At 46.0% G+C, this 17908-nt stretch overlaps 1 protein-coding gene across 1 annotated transcript in view; it reads left to right on the plus strand.

The window, feature by feature from the left end:
• XKRX (X-linked Kx blood group related, X-linked) overlaps positions 1 to 17101 on the plus strand; it is a 26635-nt gene extending 9534 nt beyond the window's left edge. Inside the window, exons 2-3 of the mRNA XM_015428022.1 lie at positions 566 to 825; positions 15567 to 17101. Coding sequence (XP_015283508.1) covers positions 566 to 825; positions 15567 to 16312 — 1006 coding nt within the window. The 3' untranslated portion in view covers positions 16313 to 17101. The remainder of the gene's footprint in view (positions 1 to 565; positions 826 to 15566) is intronic.
• Positions 17102 to 17908: the final 807 nt, after the last annotated feature.

A 17908-nucleotide genomic window follows, 5' to 3' on the forward strand; every position in this document is an offset into this window, starting at 1 on the left:
GAAAACACAGAAAGATCCCTGCTGGGTCAGACCAAAGAGGTCCCCTCTACTTCCCCATCCTGTTTCCCACACTGGCCTTCCAATTGCCAACCAGCAATCAAGTTTTCCAGAGAAAACATTTTGGGAGAGTTTAAGTCAGTGCCCCAAATGCTGAACAGAGACCTGCAAAGAACACATGGCGATTGCAGACCACGGAGAATGGATCTACTCATTCCTTCCTTCCCTTGTGACAGCTGGAATCCAATTCAGTTAACCACTACGGAGAGTGGTGGCTTTTGTCTAAACAGAAGAATCATTAAGGGAAGGGCTGGGGTTACCCCAAATTGCACTACATCAAGGTAGACCATTGGTCCATCTAGTTCTGCAGATAGATTTAGTTCTCCAGTTCTGTGGTTGCCTTGGACTGGCAATAGCTTTCCCGGGGAGAACGCTAAAGACCTTTCTCCAGATACCTGTTGCCTGAGGTCCTGTACTGGGAGATGCCAGGGACCAAACCTGGGACCTTTTGGCATGCAGGGCAGGTGCTCTACCCTTCCGCTGATGTGGGGATTCTCTCTCATTGCAGATGTCTGGAGGCGTTGATAATGTATTGCCAGGTGGGGACACAGGAAGAGCCATACGTCACCATCACGCGCAAGAAGCGGCTCCGCAAGGACTCGGAGATCGAGGTGGAACAGGAGGTGGGCCACTCGCTGCGCAGGCTGGTCACCCACCGCAACGCCTTCAAGCGCATGGCTGTGATCCAGGCCTTCCTGGGCTCCACCCCACAGCTCACGCTGCAGCTCTACATCAGCGTTGTGGAGCAGCACATACCTCCCACACGAGGTAAAGGAAGAGCAGAATATGGTGGGATTGAAAGAAGCTGGGTGGGTTTGATTTTTAATCGGGAAACTCGATCAGGTGAAGTTTAACAAAGTTAACTGCCTTTTGTCTGATGCTGATTTTGGGGTGTTCTCTTCCTCCTCCTCTCAGAAGGAGGCCTGCTGTGTGTACACAGACATAACACAGCAGAAGGAGGTGGTAGAATCCTGAGCAGGTAGAATTGCCTGTGTTACTAAAGGCTGGGCAGAGAGTCATATTTTGCAAGAACAACCTGCAAATAAAAATGTGTTATCCCAGCAGGGAGGGAGGGAGGCGCTAGCCTTACTCGCCTGTTCTTTTGCAGGGAGCTTTTATAGGCAGGAGAAGTATAATTCTGTTTTCCGTGTGCAGTGGATTATGCTTTAGCACCGGCTAGCATGACTGAGGAGCTGTGGTGGCTCAAGTGGTTAAGACGCTGAACTGCAGGCTGTGGAAGGTCGGTGGTTCGGCAGTTCGAGACCCGAGTGCCGCATGACAGAGTGAGCTCCCGTCTCTAGTTCTAGCTCCTGCCAACCTAGCAGTTCAAAAGCAAGAAATTGCAAGTAGATAAATAGGTACCACTTTGGTGGGAAGGTAACAGCATTCCGTGCGCCTTGGTGTTTAGTCATGCCGGCCACATGACCACGGAAATGTCTTTGGACAGCGCTGGCTCTTTGGCTTTGAAACGGAGATGAGCACCGCAACTCTAGAGTCAGATTCGACTGGCTTTCGAGCAAGGGAACCTTTATCTTTACCTTTTTAGCATGACTGAACACATGCAGGTGAAATGCTTCCTGGCCTTGAGAGGGAAAAGCTCCACGCTTCATTTCTGCCAGGTAGGCTGCAGTTGAAGGTACAGAAGTGCAATCATTTTTTTTTTAAAAAAAGGGAAATTGGCCTTGTCAATGCTTGGTGCTTCGCTTTAGCACCCCCCGCCAAGTTCAGCCAGCATTTCCTTACTATTTGAGACAAGTTATAGGCTCCGCAAGGAACTGTGCATGTAGATGAGCATGCAAGTGACCTAAATCTCCTTTGCCAGAATATTGTAAGTTCTTAGGGGCTGGATCTGGCCAACTCGCCCTCCTCTTCCCCGTTTTTTTTTTTTTTTAAAGTGATGCTCAATTGTCTTCAGCTTTCCCTGCCTTCTGGAGGGCAAAGCTGCATCTTCATCAGGCTATTTTGTGTTTTCGACTCCCACTTTTCTTTTAAGTCTTCAAGATAGTCTTTTTCTACAGGCGTGAACAGGCTCCAGTGCTTCCCACTTGAAACCCCTCTGTCGTCTGCAAGAGGATTTCCTTTGCTGTCCCACCAATAGATTCCGTGGTAGTCAAGTGCCTATTAGGATTGTTGAGAGAGCTTTTGTTTCAGCTAGCACCTTACAAAAGAAGAGCATTGCTTCTGGAGTTGAAGCAGACGTTTTAAAACAAATCACATGGCCCAGCATGAAATTAGCAGTTGACATGGCTGCTAGTACGTTCAAAATGGAAGTCGTATAGAAATCTGGAAACTAATTAAATACTGTGTAATTATTTTTTGTTCAATAGACAAAGGAGCGGGGTGGAGTTTGAAAAGGCATTCAGCTCCTGTGCGACCCACCCAGATATTGTCTGTAGAGCTCAGTTTGGGCCACTTTTCATTTAATTTAGGGCTGTTTGCCCTGGTCCAGATTTGACACTTGCAGGTGAACATGTGAAGCTGCCTTATACCGAGTCAGATCAAGTCTGTCAAGATCAGTCTTGTCTACTCTGACTGGCAGCAGCGCTCAAAGGTCTCAGGCAGATGGCTTTGACATTGCCTGCTCTTTGATCCTTTAGACTGGGAATGGCTAGGAACTGAATCCGGACTTTCTGCATGAAAAGCAGATGCTCTGCCACTGAATATGAGCAAGTGTGAAAGTTGTGTGAGACTGACTTTACGCAGTTGCTCCCAAGGTTCAGATCCTGACTGAAGCTATGCCAAGAGCCCTAATAAACGATACTGAACAAACAGTAAAAATAAACAGATTTAGCAAGGTTTTATTCCTGTTTAAGCTTTCAAGGGCTTCCAGTTGATGCTGAAATCTTACTAGTCTTTAAAGGGCTGTTTATTTGGGTTGCAACAGAGTTAATATAGGTGCCCCTCTGGAATAACCACCCTTGAAAGAATAGAACCTTCTGATCTGTCATTTTGTCCAAATGAAAACAAGCCGTCTGTGTTGGTGCTTCAAGGATGTCTCGAAATCGTCTCGGACATCTTTGATAACCTAAAACAAGACCTGTATGATTTAAGAAACGTGGCTCAGCCATATCTGATCACAATCCAGTATATACACAGCAGTGATAATCACAGTAATAACCGTTATCCCTAACATTTCGTAGTACTTTTCCTGCACGTACATACTCTTTTTTTTAAAGGCCCAGTTTTGCTGAGTCAGGATTTAGAAACGGATGTTGGTGCAAAAAAGGGGTGGTGGGGTTGAGGGTTCATACATCAGCCTTTGTTTTTTCAAAATAATCAGAAGTGTGTTCTCTTGGTAAAATATGATGCGTCAATTGCAGCAACTTGTACTTTCAACATAAACCCAGCATGCTCCAGTGCCTTTCTCCGAGCTGCAACTCAGGGAGTTATGCAATTATGTGGGGATCTTCTGTTTTGCAATTCCAGAAAAACTAGCAAAGTGACCTCTGAACACGAGGTTCCAAAGCTACAGAAACCAAAACAAACCCAAAAACTTCTCCTGGACTCTCTTCCTCCCCGCCTTTTCTCTCACATGCTTTAAGGCTATTGTAAATATAGGATTACTCATAATTATATCCTACCCTGTTTCCATGGAGCTCTGGGTAATTTACGTAGGGGGGTTATCTCAGTTTTGTCTTTCCCCTGTGACATAAGAATGCAAATGACATAGCTGCAGAAAGGGCTGATAGTTGCAGAGAGGGAATGGGTGTGAGCGTGTTGGCCCCAGTCCCTCCAGTTATGAGTTTTCCTGAATGTAAGCACAATGCCTGTTTACTGTATGGGTATTGGCATCCATCGCTTTAGCTGGGAACATATGTCATGGGGGTGGAGCCAGCACACATGTTTGACTGAACACGTGTTGGAGGAGCAGGGTCAGCAGCACACAGATATTCCTACTCCCCCTCTGCCTGTGTGCAATGCTCCCTCTAAGCTGTGGAGTCCTGTGAGCAAAAATTCTACTTTGCGAGCTACTGGCATTAAAGTTGTAGCAGGTGATTTGGCTACTGCATAAATTAGTTTGCTCTGGAGCCCCGTCCTTCCTGAGCTGAGACAAAAATGTGAGCCGGAGGCTAAAAAACTGTGAGCTAGCTCACAGTAACTCAGCTTAGAGGGAACACTGCCTGTGTGTACTCCATACACAGATACGTCTTGTGTTCAGGGCATTGTTCTTGCATTTGACCTCTCTGTGATAAAACTCGCTCTCTACTTTGCATTGGATATTAATACAGAAAAAAGAACGTTCGTTTTAGACTGTAAGGATGGCATCCATGTTTGACTCTAGTTCCTTTGTAGCTTACAATAAAAGCGACTGATGTAGGAACAAACTTCAAACCAGAATGAGCCTAACAAATATGCAGCATTGTTTGAGATCAGATTCCGTGACAGAGCGCAAATTGTCATTTAGCTTTCCCTTAAGGTTATCAGCCCTTTATATATTCCCAGACAACCAATTCCTTGGAGCACTTGTGCACTGATCAGGTTAAAAGGTAAAGGTCCCCTTGCTCGAAAGCCAGTCGAATCCGACTCTAGGGGTGCGGTGCTCATCTCCATTTCAAAGCCGAAGAGCCAGCGCTGTCCGAAGACGTTTCCGTGGTCATGTGGCCGGCATGACTAAACACCAAGGGGCACGGAACGCTGTTACCTTCCCACCGAAGTGGCACCTATTTATCTACTTGCAATTTCTTGCTTTCGAACTGCTAGGTTGGCAGGAGCTGGAACCACAGACGGGGACTCCCGTCATGCGGCACACTGGGGTCTTGAACTGCTGAACTACCGACCTTCCACAGCCTGCAGTTCAGCGTCTTAACCACTTGAGCCACCGCAGCTCCACTGATCAAGTTACTCCTATATAAACAAGGAAAGCAATGCTTTGTGTAAAAGAAGCCTCTGAGCTGTAAAACACGCAGCCACTTTTGTTGTCTGATTCTTTCTTGCAAACAGAAGTCAGACTCCTCCTGGGTGATGCCACTTCAGACAAGAGACCACATGGTTTTGTTTCCGCACACAAAAAGCTAGACCTAACTCTTCCCCCGACATCCAGATTTTGTGCACACAGAAGTTGTTTTTAAAATTTAGAGTTCTGAGACATAGACATTTAAAATAGAAGGCTGAGGTATCTTGAAGACCAGGATACTCTTAGATTCCTTCATTCTAGAGGGATAGCTGTATTAGCCTTTTGCACAATATTTAAATGGAAGTCCTGCTGCGGTAGGGACTACTCTCAAATGGGTATTTTTGCCTTTGTGTGTGCGTGTGCATGTGTGTGCACTGGTGCTGGAAGCCATGGCAACCTCTGGCGACTCCTACTGGGGCACGGAGGACGTTCAGAGAAGTGGCTTGATAGCCTGCCTCTGCCTCCCAGCCCTGGTATTCTTTGGAGGTCTCCCATCCAAATACTTGCCAGGGTTGGCCCTGCTTCGCTTCTGAGATCTGATGAGGTCAGGTTTGCCTGGGCTATCCAGATTAGGGCACCACTCTCAATGGTTGATAGATGGTCAGAGTAGGATTAATTTGGAATCAGATTTAATAAGAAGATAAGAGAAGCCATGTTGGATCGGGCCAGTGGCCCATCCAGTCCAACACTCTGTGTCACGCGGTGGCCAAAACTCAAGTGCCATCAGGAGGTCCCACCAATGGGGCCAGAACTCCAGAAACCCTCCTAGTGTTGCCCCCCCCCGAATACAGAGCATCACTGCCCTAGACATAGTGTTCCCTCTAATCAGGGAAGATGCAGAGCAAAATATGATATGCAGAATGAATGAACATCTGTAAAAGGTGGAACATGGTGAGCTATAGTGAGTGAGGGGACCCAAGTCTTTATTCAAGCTAGCAGGACACGTGGTGTTTAATTTCTTGAGGAATCTTCATTCAGCACTTGCATGTCAGATTTTGAAGTTATTTTGTCGAAGCCTTTACAACAGGATGGGCCTTCCCCACTCTGAATGGAATAATTCAGTGTATCTGTGGGACCATCTCTGGTATGTCCCTGGGAGAGCTTTACGCTCTGCAGATAAGAACCTGCTGGGGATCCCTGGCCCCAAAGATGTCCGGCTGTCCTTGACCAGGGCCAGGGCCTTTTCGGCCTTGGCCCCGACCTGGCGGAACTCTCTGCCTAATACCACCAGGGCCCTGCGAGATCTTATGCGATTCTGCAGGGTCTGCAAGGCAGAAACGTTCCGCCGGGCTTTTGGCCGAGGACAGCAACGGTTTTCTGTCGTGGCTGGCACCCTCTTCCTTTCCCCCTCCCCTTAATTCTGATCTTGTGTTCTGTCTGGTCTGAAGGGCCTTGGGATTCGTTCCTGACGTGTTTCCTCTCCCCCTGCCCAGAAAGTGGCCAGGCAGTCCAGAACTGGGATGAAATTTTTAAGGTTATGGCTTTGCGCCTCTGTTGTACATCGCCCAGAGCCTGGTGCAAGCTGGGATGGGGTGATTAATAAATCTCCTCCTCCTCCTCCTCCTCCTCCACCACCACCACAACTTCTCCCTGACTGGTAATCGCCGCCATCCCTCCCTTCTGTCGCCTGTAACTTTTAAGTATAAATAACTGCTGTGGATGGTATGCATCGGAACTCTGGAATATGTTGTTAGTCCCCAAATTCCTCCTGGCACATTAGAAAGACCGATCTGTAAAAGGGCTAGATTAGATGATTTTGGGTGAACGAATGAAGGCATCTCAAACCATTGGAGGCTCTTTCCCATGATAACGGCTTGGCTCCTGTTCCTTTGCTCCGTACCTGCTTCTCTCAGGGCACTCAGGAGGCAGCTGGTGGATGCCAGTGTCCCGCCTCAGCCACAGATGTTTTCCAAGTGTAATGGCCCCGTATGGATGCAATTTTTTAAAATATAAATTTATTATCAATTTCCACAATAAACTGTTCAGTTAATGTTTATACAACTCGTAACACAAATTCTATCTTTCTAATATAATATCAAAAATCTTTAACTAGCATTCTTCCATTTCAGTATGTCCTCTTCATCTTCAGTCAAGTATGAATTTTTTCCCATCTGTCCCAAAAGAGCTTCTCTGGTTTATTTTATAGCATTACATTTAATTTATCCATTTCTGCTACTTCTAGGACCTTGTGTTTAAGTTCTGTTATAGTTGGAGTGCTTTTAGATTTCCACTTCTTTGCTATAAGGATTCTAGCTGCTGTTAATATGTAAATAATTATGTATTTATGGTCTTTTATTATTTCCGATGTCATATTTAGTAGATATGTTTCAGGAGTTAATGGAATATTGACTTTTAATATATCTAAAAATATTTTATGAATTCCCCCCAAAAATTTATGAATTTTTCCGCATCTCCACCACATATGTAAGTATGAGCCTATATTTTTCCTGCATCTCCAGCATGTGTTTGACACCTTTGGGAAGCATTTTGCAATTTTTACTGGGGTCCAATGCCACCTATAAACCATTTTATATAGTCAGCAGAGGATTCCCTATCCAAACATAAACATATGGATGCAATTTGTGTGCATAGGAAAGCCCATCAGAGTAAATGAGTGGATTGGGAATCCTCTGCTGACTAGCTCTTTTAAAGGGACAGTGGGTGTGCTGCAACCGACATGCATAGAGAGGGAGCGGGGACAAGCGGTTTGGCCCCTTCCACTGCCTACACATGATCATTTGGTTGTAAATGTGGCGTCTCTGCATGCACAAAGTGTACATGCTTAGGTTCTGGTCCCAGAACTTGGAACACTGATTTTTAAAAAATTGTTACTGATCGTGGGGATGGTGTCCATGCGCATACATGCCATGCTCATACGCATTGGCTTGGCAGCAGGCTTGAGTCCACTTCCCCTCTATGCATGTTGACTTTAACACACATTGGCTGTGATCACACACACTAAATAATCCACTTTCGATCCATTTTCTTTCTTTCTTTCTTTCTTTCTTTCTTTCTTTCTTTCTTTCTTTCTTTCTTTCTTTCTTTCTTTCTATTTCCTTTCTACTTTCTTTCTTTCTTTCTTTCTTTCTTTCTTTCTTTCTTTCTTTTTTGAAAGTACCCAAGGGTACACATTTATAGATTTTCTTATATTCCTACAGACATAAACAACTACAACAAACAACATATAAACCAAGAGACTTATTACAGTTTGTTACTACCCCTAATCCATCACTTCATTATTCTCTAATATTTGTTAGTGTTCTCTAATTCCATTATTATATAATACTACACACTCAAATATTATTTTTGCCATATCAGCTTAGTCTTTAACTCCATTCACATTATACCAATCATATAGTCTCTTCCAGGTTTTTTGAAATGTCCATTTCTTCGTGCCTCTCATTTCCATAGTTAATTTATCTACTTCCGCCGCTTCGAAAAGTTTAGTAATATATTCCTGTTTGGTTGGTGTTTCTTGAGTCTTCCAGTATTTGGCATATAACATCCTTGCCGCCGTTGACATGTATACAATCAGGTATCTATCAGTTTCCTCGAATTCTTTCGGAAAAATATTTAACAATAGCAACTCTGGGGTAAAGGGAATGTCACGTCTTATTATTTTTTCCATTATACAGTGCACCCATTTCCAGAATTTTTTTGAAACTTCACATAACCACCACATATGATAAAATGTGCCTGTCTTATTTTTACACTTCCAACATTTATCTGAGCAGTTACCATTCTGCTTTGCTAATCTATCTGGAGTAACATACCAGCTATAAAACACTTTCGATCCATTTTCAATGCACTTTTGAATTGGATTTTGCCAGTTCACACCGTAAAAATGCAGTTGGAAAGTGGATCGGAAGTGGATGATTTAGTGTGTGTGATCGCAGCCATTGTGTCATTTGAAAAGGCTTCTGTGTGACCCAGAATGAGGCATTTAGGAGTGGTTCAGTGTTGATCTTGCTAAAAAAAAAAAGACTTCTCTGGCTGGCTGCCACAGGGGTGGTTGAAGCAGTGAGCTGCTGCTGAATGGCGGCGGGGCTGCCTCAGAAGCAGGAATTAGAATACCGCGAATCTGTTTTCAGCGCTGGAGGATCAGCCTTGGAATGGGAAACAGTTTTTCTGTCTCTGAAAGGGAGTGTGCATTTCTTGCACCACAGATTAATGTTACCAACGGAGCAGGAGTCTTTGGGTTAGAAGATCTGGCACTGAGGCAGTCCCGGGTCCTGGCTCTTCTGTTTTTGGAAAGAAGCTATCCCAGGCGTCTCTAGGTGGTCTAACCTGTTCTCCTGGATGCCTCCCTATCCCTTGCTAAAAATCCCACGTGGAAGGAAAAGGCCTTTCTCAGCAGCTACTTCCCGAGAGGACCGAACCGGAGACCTTCTGCATGCAAAACATGTGCTCAACCACAAAGTCGCCCGCCCTCTTCCCTGAACTTTGTCACAAGAAGTGCTAAGGCAGGGCCAAACCTTATGCAAATTCAGTACATCGATATTGTTGAGTTGGCGTCACCTCTTTTGAGAGAAGGGTTGTTATTTCCTGGTGTAGAAGTGGCCCATTTGCATAACCCATTCTGAGATCCGGTTTGGTGTTTCTCTGTTGCAGAATTTGAATCAGGGATGCATTTATTTATTTAGTATATTTTTATCTCGTCCTTCCTCCAAGGAGCTCAGGGCAACCAACATGGCAGACTCTAATCTGGAGAACCGGGTCTGATTCCCCCTTCCTCCACATGAAACCAGCTGGGTGACCATGGGTCAGTCACAGTTCTCTCAGAACTCTCTCAGCCCCACCTGCCTACTTCACAGGGTGTCTGCTGTGAGGAGGAGAAGGGAAGGCGATTGTAAGCCACTCCGAGACTCCTTTGGGTAGTGAAGGTTGGGGTATAAAGCCTGTTGTTGTTATTGCTGTCCTCCTCCTCCTCCTCAAAACAAGAGCCTGAGGCAGCCTAGGCTGAGGGAATGTGACTGGCCCAGGGCCACCCACTCACCTTTATGGCAGTGTGTGGACACATGAACCTGGGTCTCCCAGATGCTATCCCAACACTCCAGCCCCCGCTCCACGCTGCGCATCCAGAATCCCAAGCAAACTCGGTCTCCCACAGCCTGAACAGTTTTGAATGATTGATCTTAAATTATTTTTTTTCTACCCAGACTTGCCTTTTAAAAGAACATAAATCCTGTGTTAATGCTAGGAAGACTTTCAAAAGCCTGCATATGCTTTCATTAAAATGTGCAGGAAAGCCTCCTGTGTCCAGAAGGAAACAGGTTTGGTTGCCTTACAAATAAAGGCTGGGAGCATGAAAGGCACGGCTCAAAGGTCGTTCCTTAGGCACTACCTGTGCATCTGGTTTTATTTGCATGCTCGCTGCACGAACACTCAGCATAGCAACAGCCACGAGGAACAACAAAGCAGGCGGGGGGTGATCCACTGAAGCTAAAGGCTTCTGTCTAAAGCTATGAGAAGAGCAGTTTGCTGGTCCAGTTGATGCTTGCCTGCAAGGCCTGATGTGGAGATCTGCCCCTGGCTAATCACTGCTGCGCACGGCCCTTTTGCAGAGCAAAGAGGAGTTGGATGCATTCCCCCTTCCCCCTGCAGGAATCAGATGGTCAGTGTGCAAGCCGGAGAAAGAAGAAACGTGCTTGGTTTTGCAGGGCAAGCCGAGTGCTCTGCCACCGGGAAATTCTTTTCTCCTTTCAGAACTGTCAGCACGTCAGCTATGTGAGGCCTCAATCTCTTACTCTCTGGCGCCAGCTGACCCAACACCTGTCATGAGCCGTCTCTCTCTGGTATCGCTCCTGCGCCATCTGCCCAAGGGTGCCTTTTGCCCATGTCTCCCAGAAGCCACACGAGCAGCAGCTGCTTTTTCACAGGGAAGAGGAATCAGTCAGTTTGGAAGAAGGAAAAAAAATCACGTTCTGTCTGGAATCCGTTTGTATCCCTCCCTTTCTCCAAGGAGTGCAGGAAACATCCCTGGAGCTCCACATTTTATCTCATAACATCAGAATGAACTTCAGGGATAAGTCAGATAAGCAGGGAGCTCTTGCGTGACCGCCATTGATTTCGTAACTAGTGGTGACATGAAGGGCATCGTACACATGCCCAGGCACATATTGTAATCACATGGAATGAGCCAGTATGGATCTGTAGCCAGAAATATTATAGCAGGGAGGCACAGGGGTATTCTGGGGTGGGAGCGGAGAATTGTAAGAAGCAAAAGCATAGATATAAGTCCGATATGCTTAAAGCCAGGGCTGGCGCAAGGCATTTTCTGCCCAAGGCAGATTGGGGGGGGGGGGGGAAAAGTGCCTGAGGGCTCAGCTAGACTCTAGATTCCACGGCAATCAGTGATGGATATTCCACTCCAAACAGGAAGGTCGTATCTAACCACCGTAGCATTATCTGACTGAACAATTTTTTTTTTGCGCGACGCAAACATAAAACCACAGCTTCATTAGTGGCTGTAATAATGTTTCATCCAGCACCGAGGCAAGGAACCGAGAGGCCTCTAAACATGACAGTAATGGAGAAGTGGAAATGTATAGTTCTGAATTCCTTCTCGGAAGTCACATCTGAGAAAGAGGTCAGGTTTTCAGTTAAGGTAATCTAATTTATATTTTATAAAATTTGCATGCTTTCCTTGGGTACTCCATTACATATTCTTGGGGTTTTAATTTTTTTTAATCTTAATTTCAACAGTTTAACAATATAACATAGCACAATTGATTCAATTAACATAAGTAACATTGCACATCTTGGTACACTTCAAATCAAATAAAACAACATAAACTTCAAATGGCTATAAACCACTAACGAGGAAACCTTAAACTACTCCTAGGGCTAATCTATACATTATACTTCAGTGTACATAGACTTTACTAAGAAGGTTATAGAAGGAGTAAATCAATTGGGGCTGAGTTGGTTAAAAGGATCACGTGTTGTGCCATGTAATCCAGAATTGGAAACCATCTTGTTACAAAATAGGATCGATAGTCTTTGTTCTCTAGTTCTCCAGAATTGGTCTATCAGTTTTCCCATGGGACAGCAATCCCATAATTTGGCAAACCATAATTTAATTGTGGGGCCACTTTTTGCCTCCCACTTCGATGCTATCACTAATTTAGCTGCTGTTAACATTGTGATGATCAAATCTCTGCTTGAATGTAAAATAAGAGGATCATCCCAAAGGTCAAGCAAAACAAGCTCGGTTTTAACGATATGGCATGCCCTGTGATTAATTGTATATAGGATGTAACCTCTTGCCCAGATTTAAAGATAAACTTGCAACTCTACCAGCAATGTATGCTAGTGCCTCTTTCTCCACACTGTATCAGGTATTCTTGTGATGGTTTCTTAGATTGCAAAATGGTTAAAAAGTAGAATATACTTTGGGGATTTACACAAGCAGCACTCTCACTCATCTTTGTAAAATGGTGCATTGCCAGTGTTGCCAGCAAACTAAGCAAAAGTGATGCATTATAATCATACTGTAACCTGTTTTTAAAAATTTTATCTCATATACTGATATTCATTTCTTAAGAGGCATTGAAGGGAATAGTGTGGAACTGGCCATTCATGCACAGAAGGCACACAGTTTTCCTGTGTTCCTCTCCCTTCCTGCAGCCCCTTCTGACTCCGGAAGGGTTACTCCTGGGGTTGTCGGATCCACGCAAAGGAGTAGCGGTGCAGGTCGATAAACTAGAATAAAGGGGGGACAAGGGGATGAAGTCAGCCCCTTTCCTCAGTGGAGCTGTGCTTGCAGAAGAGGAGGAAGGAGCTGCTTTGCCTCCTGGTCCTTCCTTGCACCAGCTCCCCTACCCATGAGGCTGTTGCTCCACCCAGGTCCACAATCTTGGGAATTTACCATTCAGGGGGGCGGTGTCTAAAGAGGCTGCAGGAACAGAGAAGGATGCAGGAAAACTCCTCATTCCATGCATGGAATGGTTGAATCCACACCAAGAAGTCTGGAGCAGTGTGTGGGGCAGGATTAAAGTTTTATTGACAAAAACTGGGTGTGTATGTACGTGGGAGATTAGCCAATACTTTAATGGATGATGCCAGAGTGCCATTTTCTGCAATTCACTGTCTCCAGCCTAGGGACTCACTCACCCCAAATATTAGGCCCAGGCCTCCCTTCTTTACCTGTTTTGCAGACTTGGCACTGAGAGCAGGGCTGATCACTGGCTCAGATTTATTTATGTCTTCCCTCAAGATCTTCTATTGTAAGAGATGGTGGGGCTGAACACTACTTGGATATTGCTGAGTTTAGTTGAGTTGAGTTGATTTTTGTCCCGATCCATATCCCGCAAGCAGGACTCAGGGTGGCATACGACATATAATATATATCAATACATAATGGACTACTTACAATACAGTTAAAATCTTGTGCTATTCAGCAATTTAATCTATTGTCGGGTTGCGCCGCATATCAATTCCACAGATGGCTCGGTGGCTAACATATCTCTTCCGCAGACAGCTGAGGTGGCTGGTTTATAATTCAAATTCCACCCATAGGGAGGAGCTTAAACATAAAAGAATAAAGGGGAGGGTTTGTGCCATTCCCTGAGTCCTTTGGCCCTGCACTGTGCAGGATTTTTTTTTAAAGTCTGTTCTAAGAGGTTCTGGGGTTTACACCCGCCTGAGCATTGTTTCCACTTTGGTCCTTTAGCCCTAATCCCAGCAGTTGGGAGAGATGAGGACAGGAGCTTGGTGGTTGTTGTTGTTGTTCAGTCACACAGTCAAGTCCAACTCTTCGCAACCCCATGGACCAGATCACGCCAGGCCTTCCGGTCTTCTGCCATCCTTTGAAGTTGGCTCAACTTCATGTTCGTTGCATCAATGACGCTGTCTAACCATCTCACCCTTTGCCGTCCCCGTCTTCTTTGACCTTTAATCTTTCCCAGCATCAGGGTCTTCTCCAGTGAGTGCTCCCTTCTCATTTGGTGGCCAAAGTATTTGAGCTTCAGTTTCATTATCTGGCCTTCCAGGGAACAGTCAGGGTTGATTTCTTTTAGGATTGACTGATTTGATCTTCTTGCAGTCCAAGGGACTCTCAAGAGTCTTCTCCAGCACCATAGTTCAAAAGAATCTATTCTTCGGCACTCGGCCTTCCTTACAGTCCAACTCTCGCAGCCATACATGACTACTGAAAGACTATTGAAAGAGGTAGTCAATCTTTAAAGGTACAATTGTGGTCTTAGGGTACTGTCTCAGTGATGATCTGGTTCTTATAGATCCACATGGGTCAATGCAGGGGTAATTCATGAGGACAACCAGATGGATTTCACCTAGAGAACTGGTGTTGAGTAGTGATGGGCATGAACTGGGAAAATGTGGTATGGTTCATGGTATGCCAGCTTCATGAACCATGAAACATCACAAATAAACCAGTTTCATTTGTGAGGTAGACATTATTCATTTGGTGAGTCAAAGGCATTCTGTAGATCAGGAGTGGCCAAACTTGCTCAGCTTAAGAGCCACACAGAATAAACATCAGATGTTTGAGAGCCACAAGACATGAACCGATATTACATGTTTTTATTTTAAAATATGCACATTTGCTTCTTATTAACATTACACGAGGCTGCCAAAAATAAAAGGGGTAAAAACAGATATTGAGAATGATATTTATCTGTCCAATTATATTTATTTGTTTGCTAATGATATTTATTTGTCTAAGAGAGAGAGAGAAAGAGAGGCAAGGTGAAAGCAAGAATGAAAGAGGTGGAAAGAGAGAGAGAGAGAAACAAAGAAAGCAATAGATGGGAGGGAGGGAGGGAGGGAGGGAGAAGCCTGCCTCCCCTTCGCTTCTCCAGCTGCCCTGCTGGGAGCCACACAATATGTGTGAAAGAGCCACATGGGGCTCCTGAGCCGCAGTTTGGCCACCCCTGCTGTATATGGTCCTTTCCCTTCACACTGAGGCAGGCTGCAGTGTCCTGGCTTGCCCGGAATGATTAGAAACGGGTACCAAATGGAGCATGACTGGGCGTTCATTGCTCTCTTCCTGCCCCCATCCATGGCGCCACACAGGTAAATTCCCCTGTGCAAACAGAAGGCAGCAACCAAAAAGTAGATTACATCACACCTGTTTTCTGCCCAATGTTCTCGCTTTTCGCAGCTGACAAAGGGAAGCAAATTTGGAAGGAAGGAAGGAAGGAAGAAGTTCACAGGAGAGAAGCTTATCTGCAGCAGGGCAAATGCAGTTGTCGAGCTCCATTGATAAAGGTTTATGTGATCCAGGGCAGGAACCACCCTGCAGCTTCCTTCCTTCCATCCTTTGAAATGTATTCAAGTAGAAGACATGGCTTGAATACATTTCAAGACTAGAGACTCCCATTTTTGAAAAATGAAAGCTGGAAAATCAGAAAAGGGGATTGGGTTATCTCTTGCCCTGATGTGCCCTTCTGCAGCTGTGGTTCTGACCCAGTGCCAAGTACGCATGTTTGCACTTCGTCAGAAATGTGGTGTACACACAGCCATGGTTACGATCCCAACACTTTCCCATTTCCATGTTGCACAAACCCAAGGATCTTAACTGTACGATGGGCAACCAGCAATGGGTATTTGCTTCCATGTATGCTCACCATTTGGTTTTTCCTCCCTATTTCAGCAGTCCTGATGGGCATCTGCTTAGTGTCGGTCACCTACGGAGCTTTGGTCTGCAACGTCCTGGCCATCCAGATCAAGTACGACGACTACAAGATCTGCCTGCGCCCGCTGGGCTTCATCTGCATTATCCTCTGGCGCTGCTTGGAGATCTCGACCCGCATCACTATCTTGGTCTTTTTCGGAAGTGTCTTCAAGCACTACGCACTAGCCATTGGGATGGCCAACTTCCTGGTGCTCTTCTTCTTGCCGTGGATACAGTTTTGGCGGAGCGGTGCCGAGCTGCCCGATAACGTAGAGAAGAACTTCAGCCGGGTGGGCACCATCTCCGTTCTGTGCTCCATCACTCTGCTCTACGCTGGCATCAATGTCTTCTGCTGGTCTGCTGTGCAGCTCCGGCTGTCCGACCGAGACCTGATCTCCAAGTCACAAAGCTGGTGGTATTTGGTGGTTTACTATGTGTTGCGGGGCGTGGAGAACAGCGTGTTGCTCATCCTCTGGTACATCTTTAAGACAGACTTCTATGAATACATCTGCATGCCCATGTTGGTGGTGCAGCTCATTGTGGCCTACTGCTTGGCCATCGCCTTCATGCTCTTCTTTTACCAGTACTTCCACCCATGCCGCCGCCTCTTCAGACACAACATCGCTGACTTTTTGGAGTGCGTCTGTTGCAAGTCCAGGAAGCCAGCCCGTTCCAGTCACCTGGAGCCCCCCTGTGAACCTGGAGTTAGGCACAGCATAGTCTGATAGGACAGAAACTAAGCCGATGCTAAGCCAAGCCCGCCAAACAAGGGGTGTGGATGGTGCCACATGTCTTGCCATCTAGTTAAGCCAGAGAGACAGACCTTGATTTTATGGTGCTAGACTTCCTAAATGGGTGGTCTTCCGGTGTATCACTTGGAACTGGCACAACCGGGCCTATCTGGGTGAACAAGAAGGGACCAGTTTCCCTTTCCTGATCTTCCTGCAGAGGGGGGGGGGTGTCGGCATCATAGGTAGAACGGGCAAGTATAAGTTGCAAATGAGGGACTTCGGCTGAGAGAAGCGCTCTGGCCATAGAAGGACTGTCAGGTAATTCTCAGATGACAGCCGTTTGCTGGCACATTTGCTCTGGTTGCACCCAGTTGCAAGATACCTACCATGCCTGGTGGGAAAGTACCATGGATTAGCTTTACCTAGAGCATCATGGGAGGTGCTTCTGAAAACCAGTGAGCCTTGCTGATGTTTAGCTCTGGCTATTACTCAGCATCACTGTGATACTGCAGCCTTCCTCAGTTCAGATAAAATTGTACCCCCCCCCACCGTTTCCAAGAGGCCTGATAACATGTCCTTGCTTTGTTAGCAAGTCAACCCAGGAGAAGACCTCTTCTCCCGTCCCCACCCCTGGTGCCCTCCCATCCTTTATAACTGTGTATTTATTTATTTTGTTGATCTGGAAATGGACAGATTTTACATTCAACGTGCCGGGAAGCATCCTGCACTTTAAAAGAATCCTCCTTGTTTGATGGGTCTCATTTCTGCCGTGTCAGTCTGGAAAGGGCGTCACACATGCAAAGGTCAAGAGGGCACAGCAAGTTGTGGTCAAGGGGCAGAATCGGGGGCGGGGGGGGGGAGAAACGCCTTCTGCTGTTCCAGATGGTCAGTAGCCCCACATTTGGTTGCATGTTCATCCATCTCTGGGGAGGGGTCAGAATAAGGGCTGACCCCTTAGCTGCCCTCTTCTGCGTGAAATAGGACCACCGGTGTGGAGATGTCTAGGTTGAATGCAACCTCAGCTCCATTTAATGCCTGATAAATGAGATTGGATCAAGTAGTTCACTCCGTGTGCCAGTTGTATGGAGAGAGTCATGTAGGTCATCATGGGGTGAGGAGTGCTATGAGCCAACTGGGAGCCACCCAACTAACTGGTTTCCTGTGTTAAAGTGGCTGTGTGTATTAGGCCGGTTTTATCAAGTTCCCCATCACCAATGATCCCTGTGCCCCAAAACCCATAATTTAAAAGTAAAGTAAAGGTTCCCCTGCTCGAAAGCCAGTCGAGTCCGACTCTAGGGTTGCGGTACTCATCTCCGTTTCAAAGCCGAAGAGCCAGCGCTGTCCAAAGATGTTTCCGTGGTCATGTGGCCGGCATGACTAAACACCAAGGCGCAAGGAACACTGTTACCTTCCCACCGAAGTGGTACCTATTTATCTACTTGCAATTTCTTGCTTTCGAACGGCTAGGTTGGCAGGAGCTGGAACTAGAGACGGGAGCTCACTCCGTCATGCGGCACCCGGGTCTCGAACTGCTGAACTACTGACCTTCCACAGCCTGCAGTTCAGTGTCTTAACCACTTGGGCCACCGC

This window comes from Gekko japonicus, unplaced genomic scaffold (genome assembly GCF_001447785.1).
Source record: "Gekko japonicus isolate JY-2015 unplaced genomic scaffold, Gekko_japonicus_V1.1 scaffold1022, whole genome shotgun sequence".
In the NCBI taxonomy this organism is placed as follows: Eukaryota; Metazoa; Chordata; class Lepidosauria; order Squamata; family Gekkonidae; genus Gekko; species Gekko japonicus.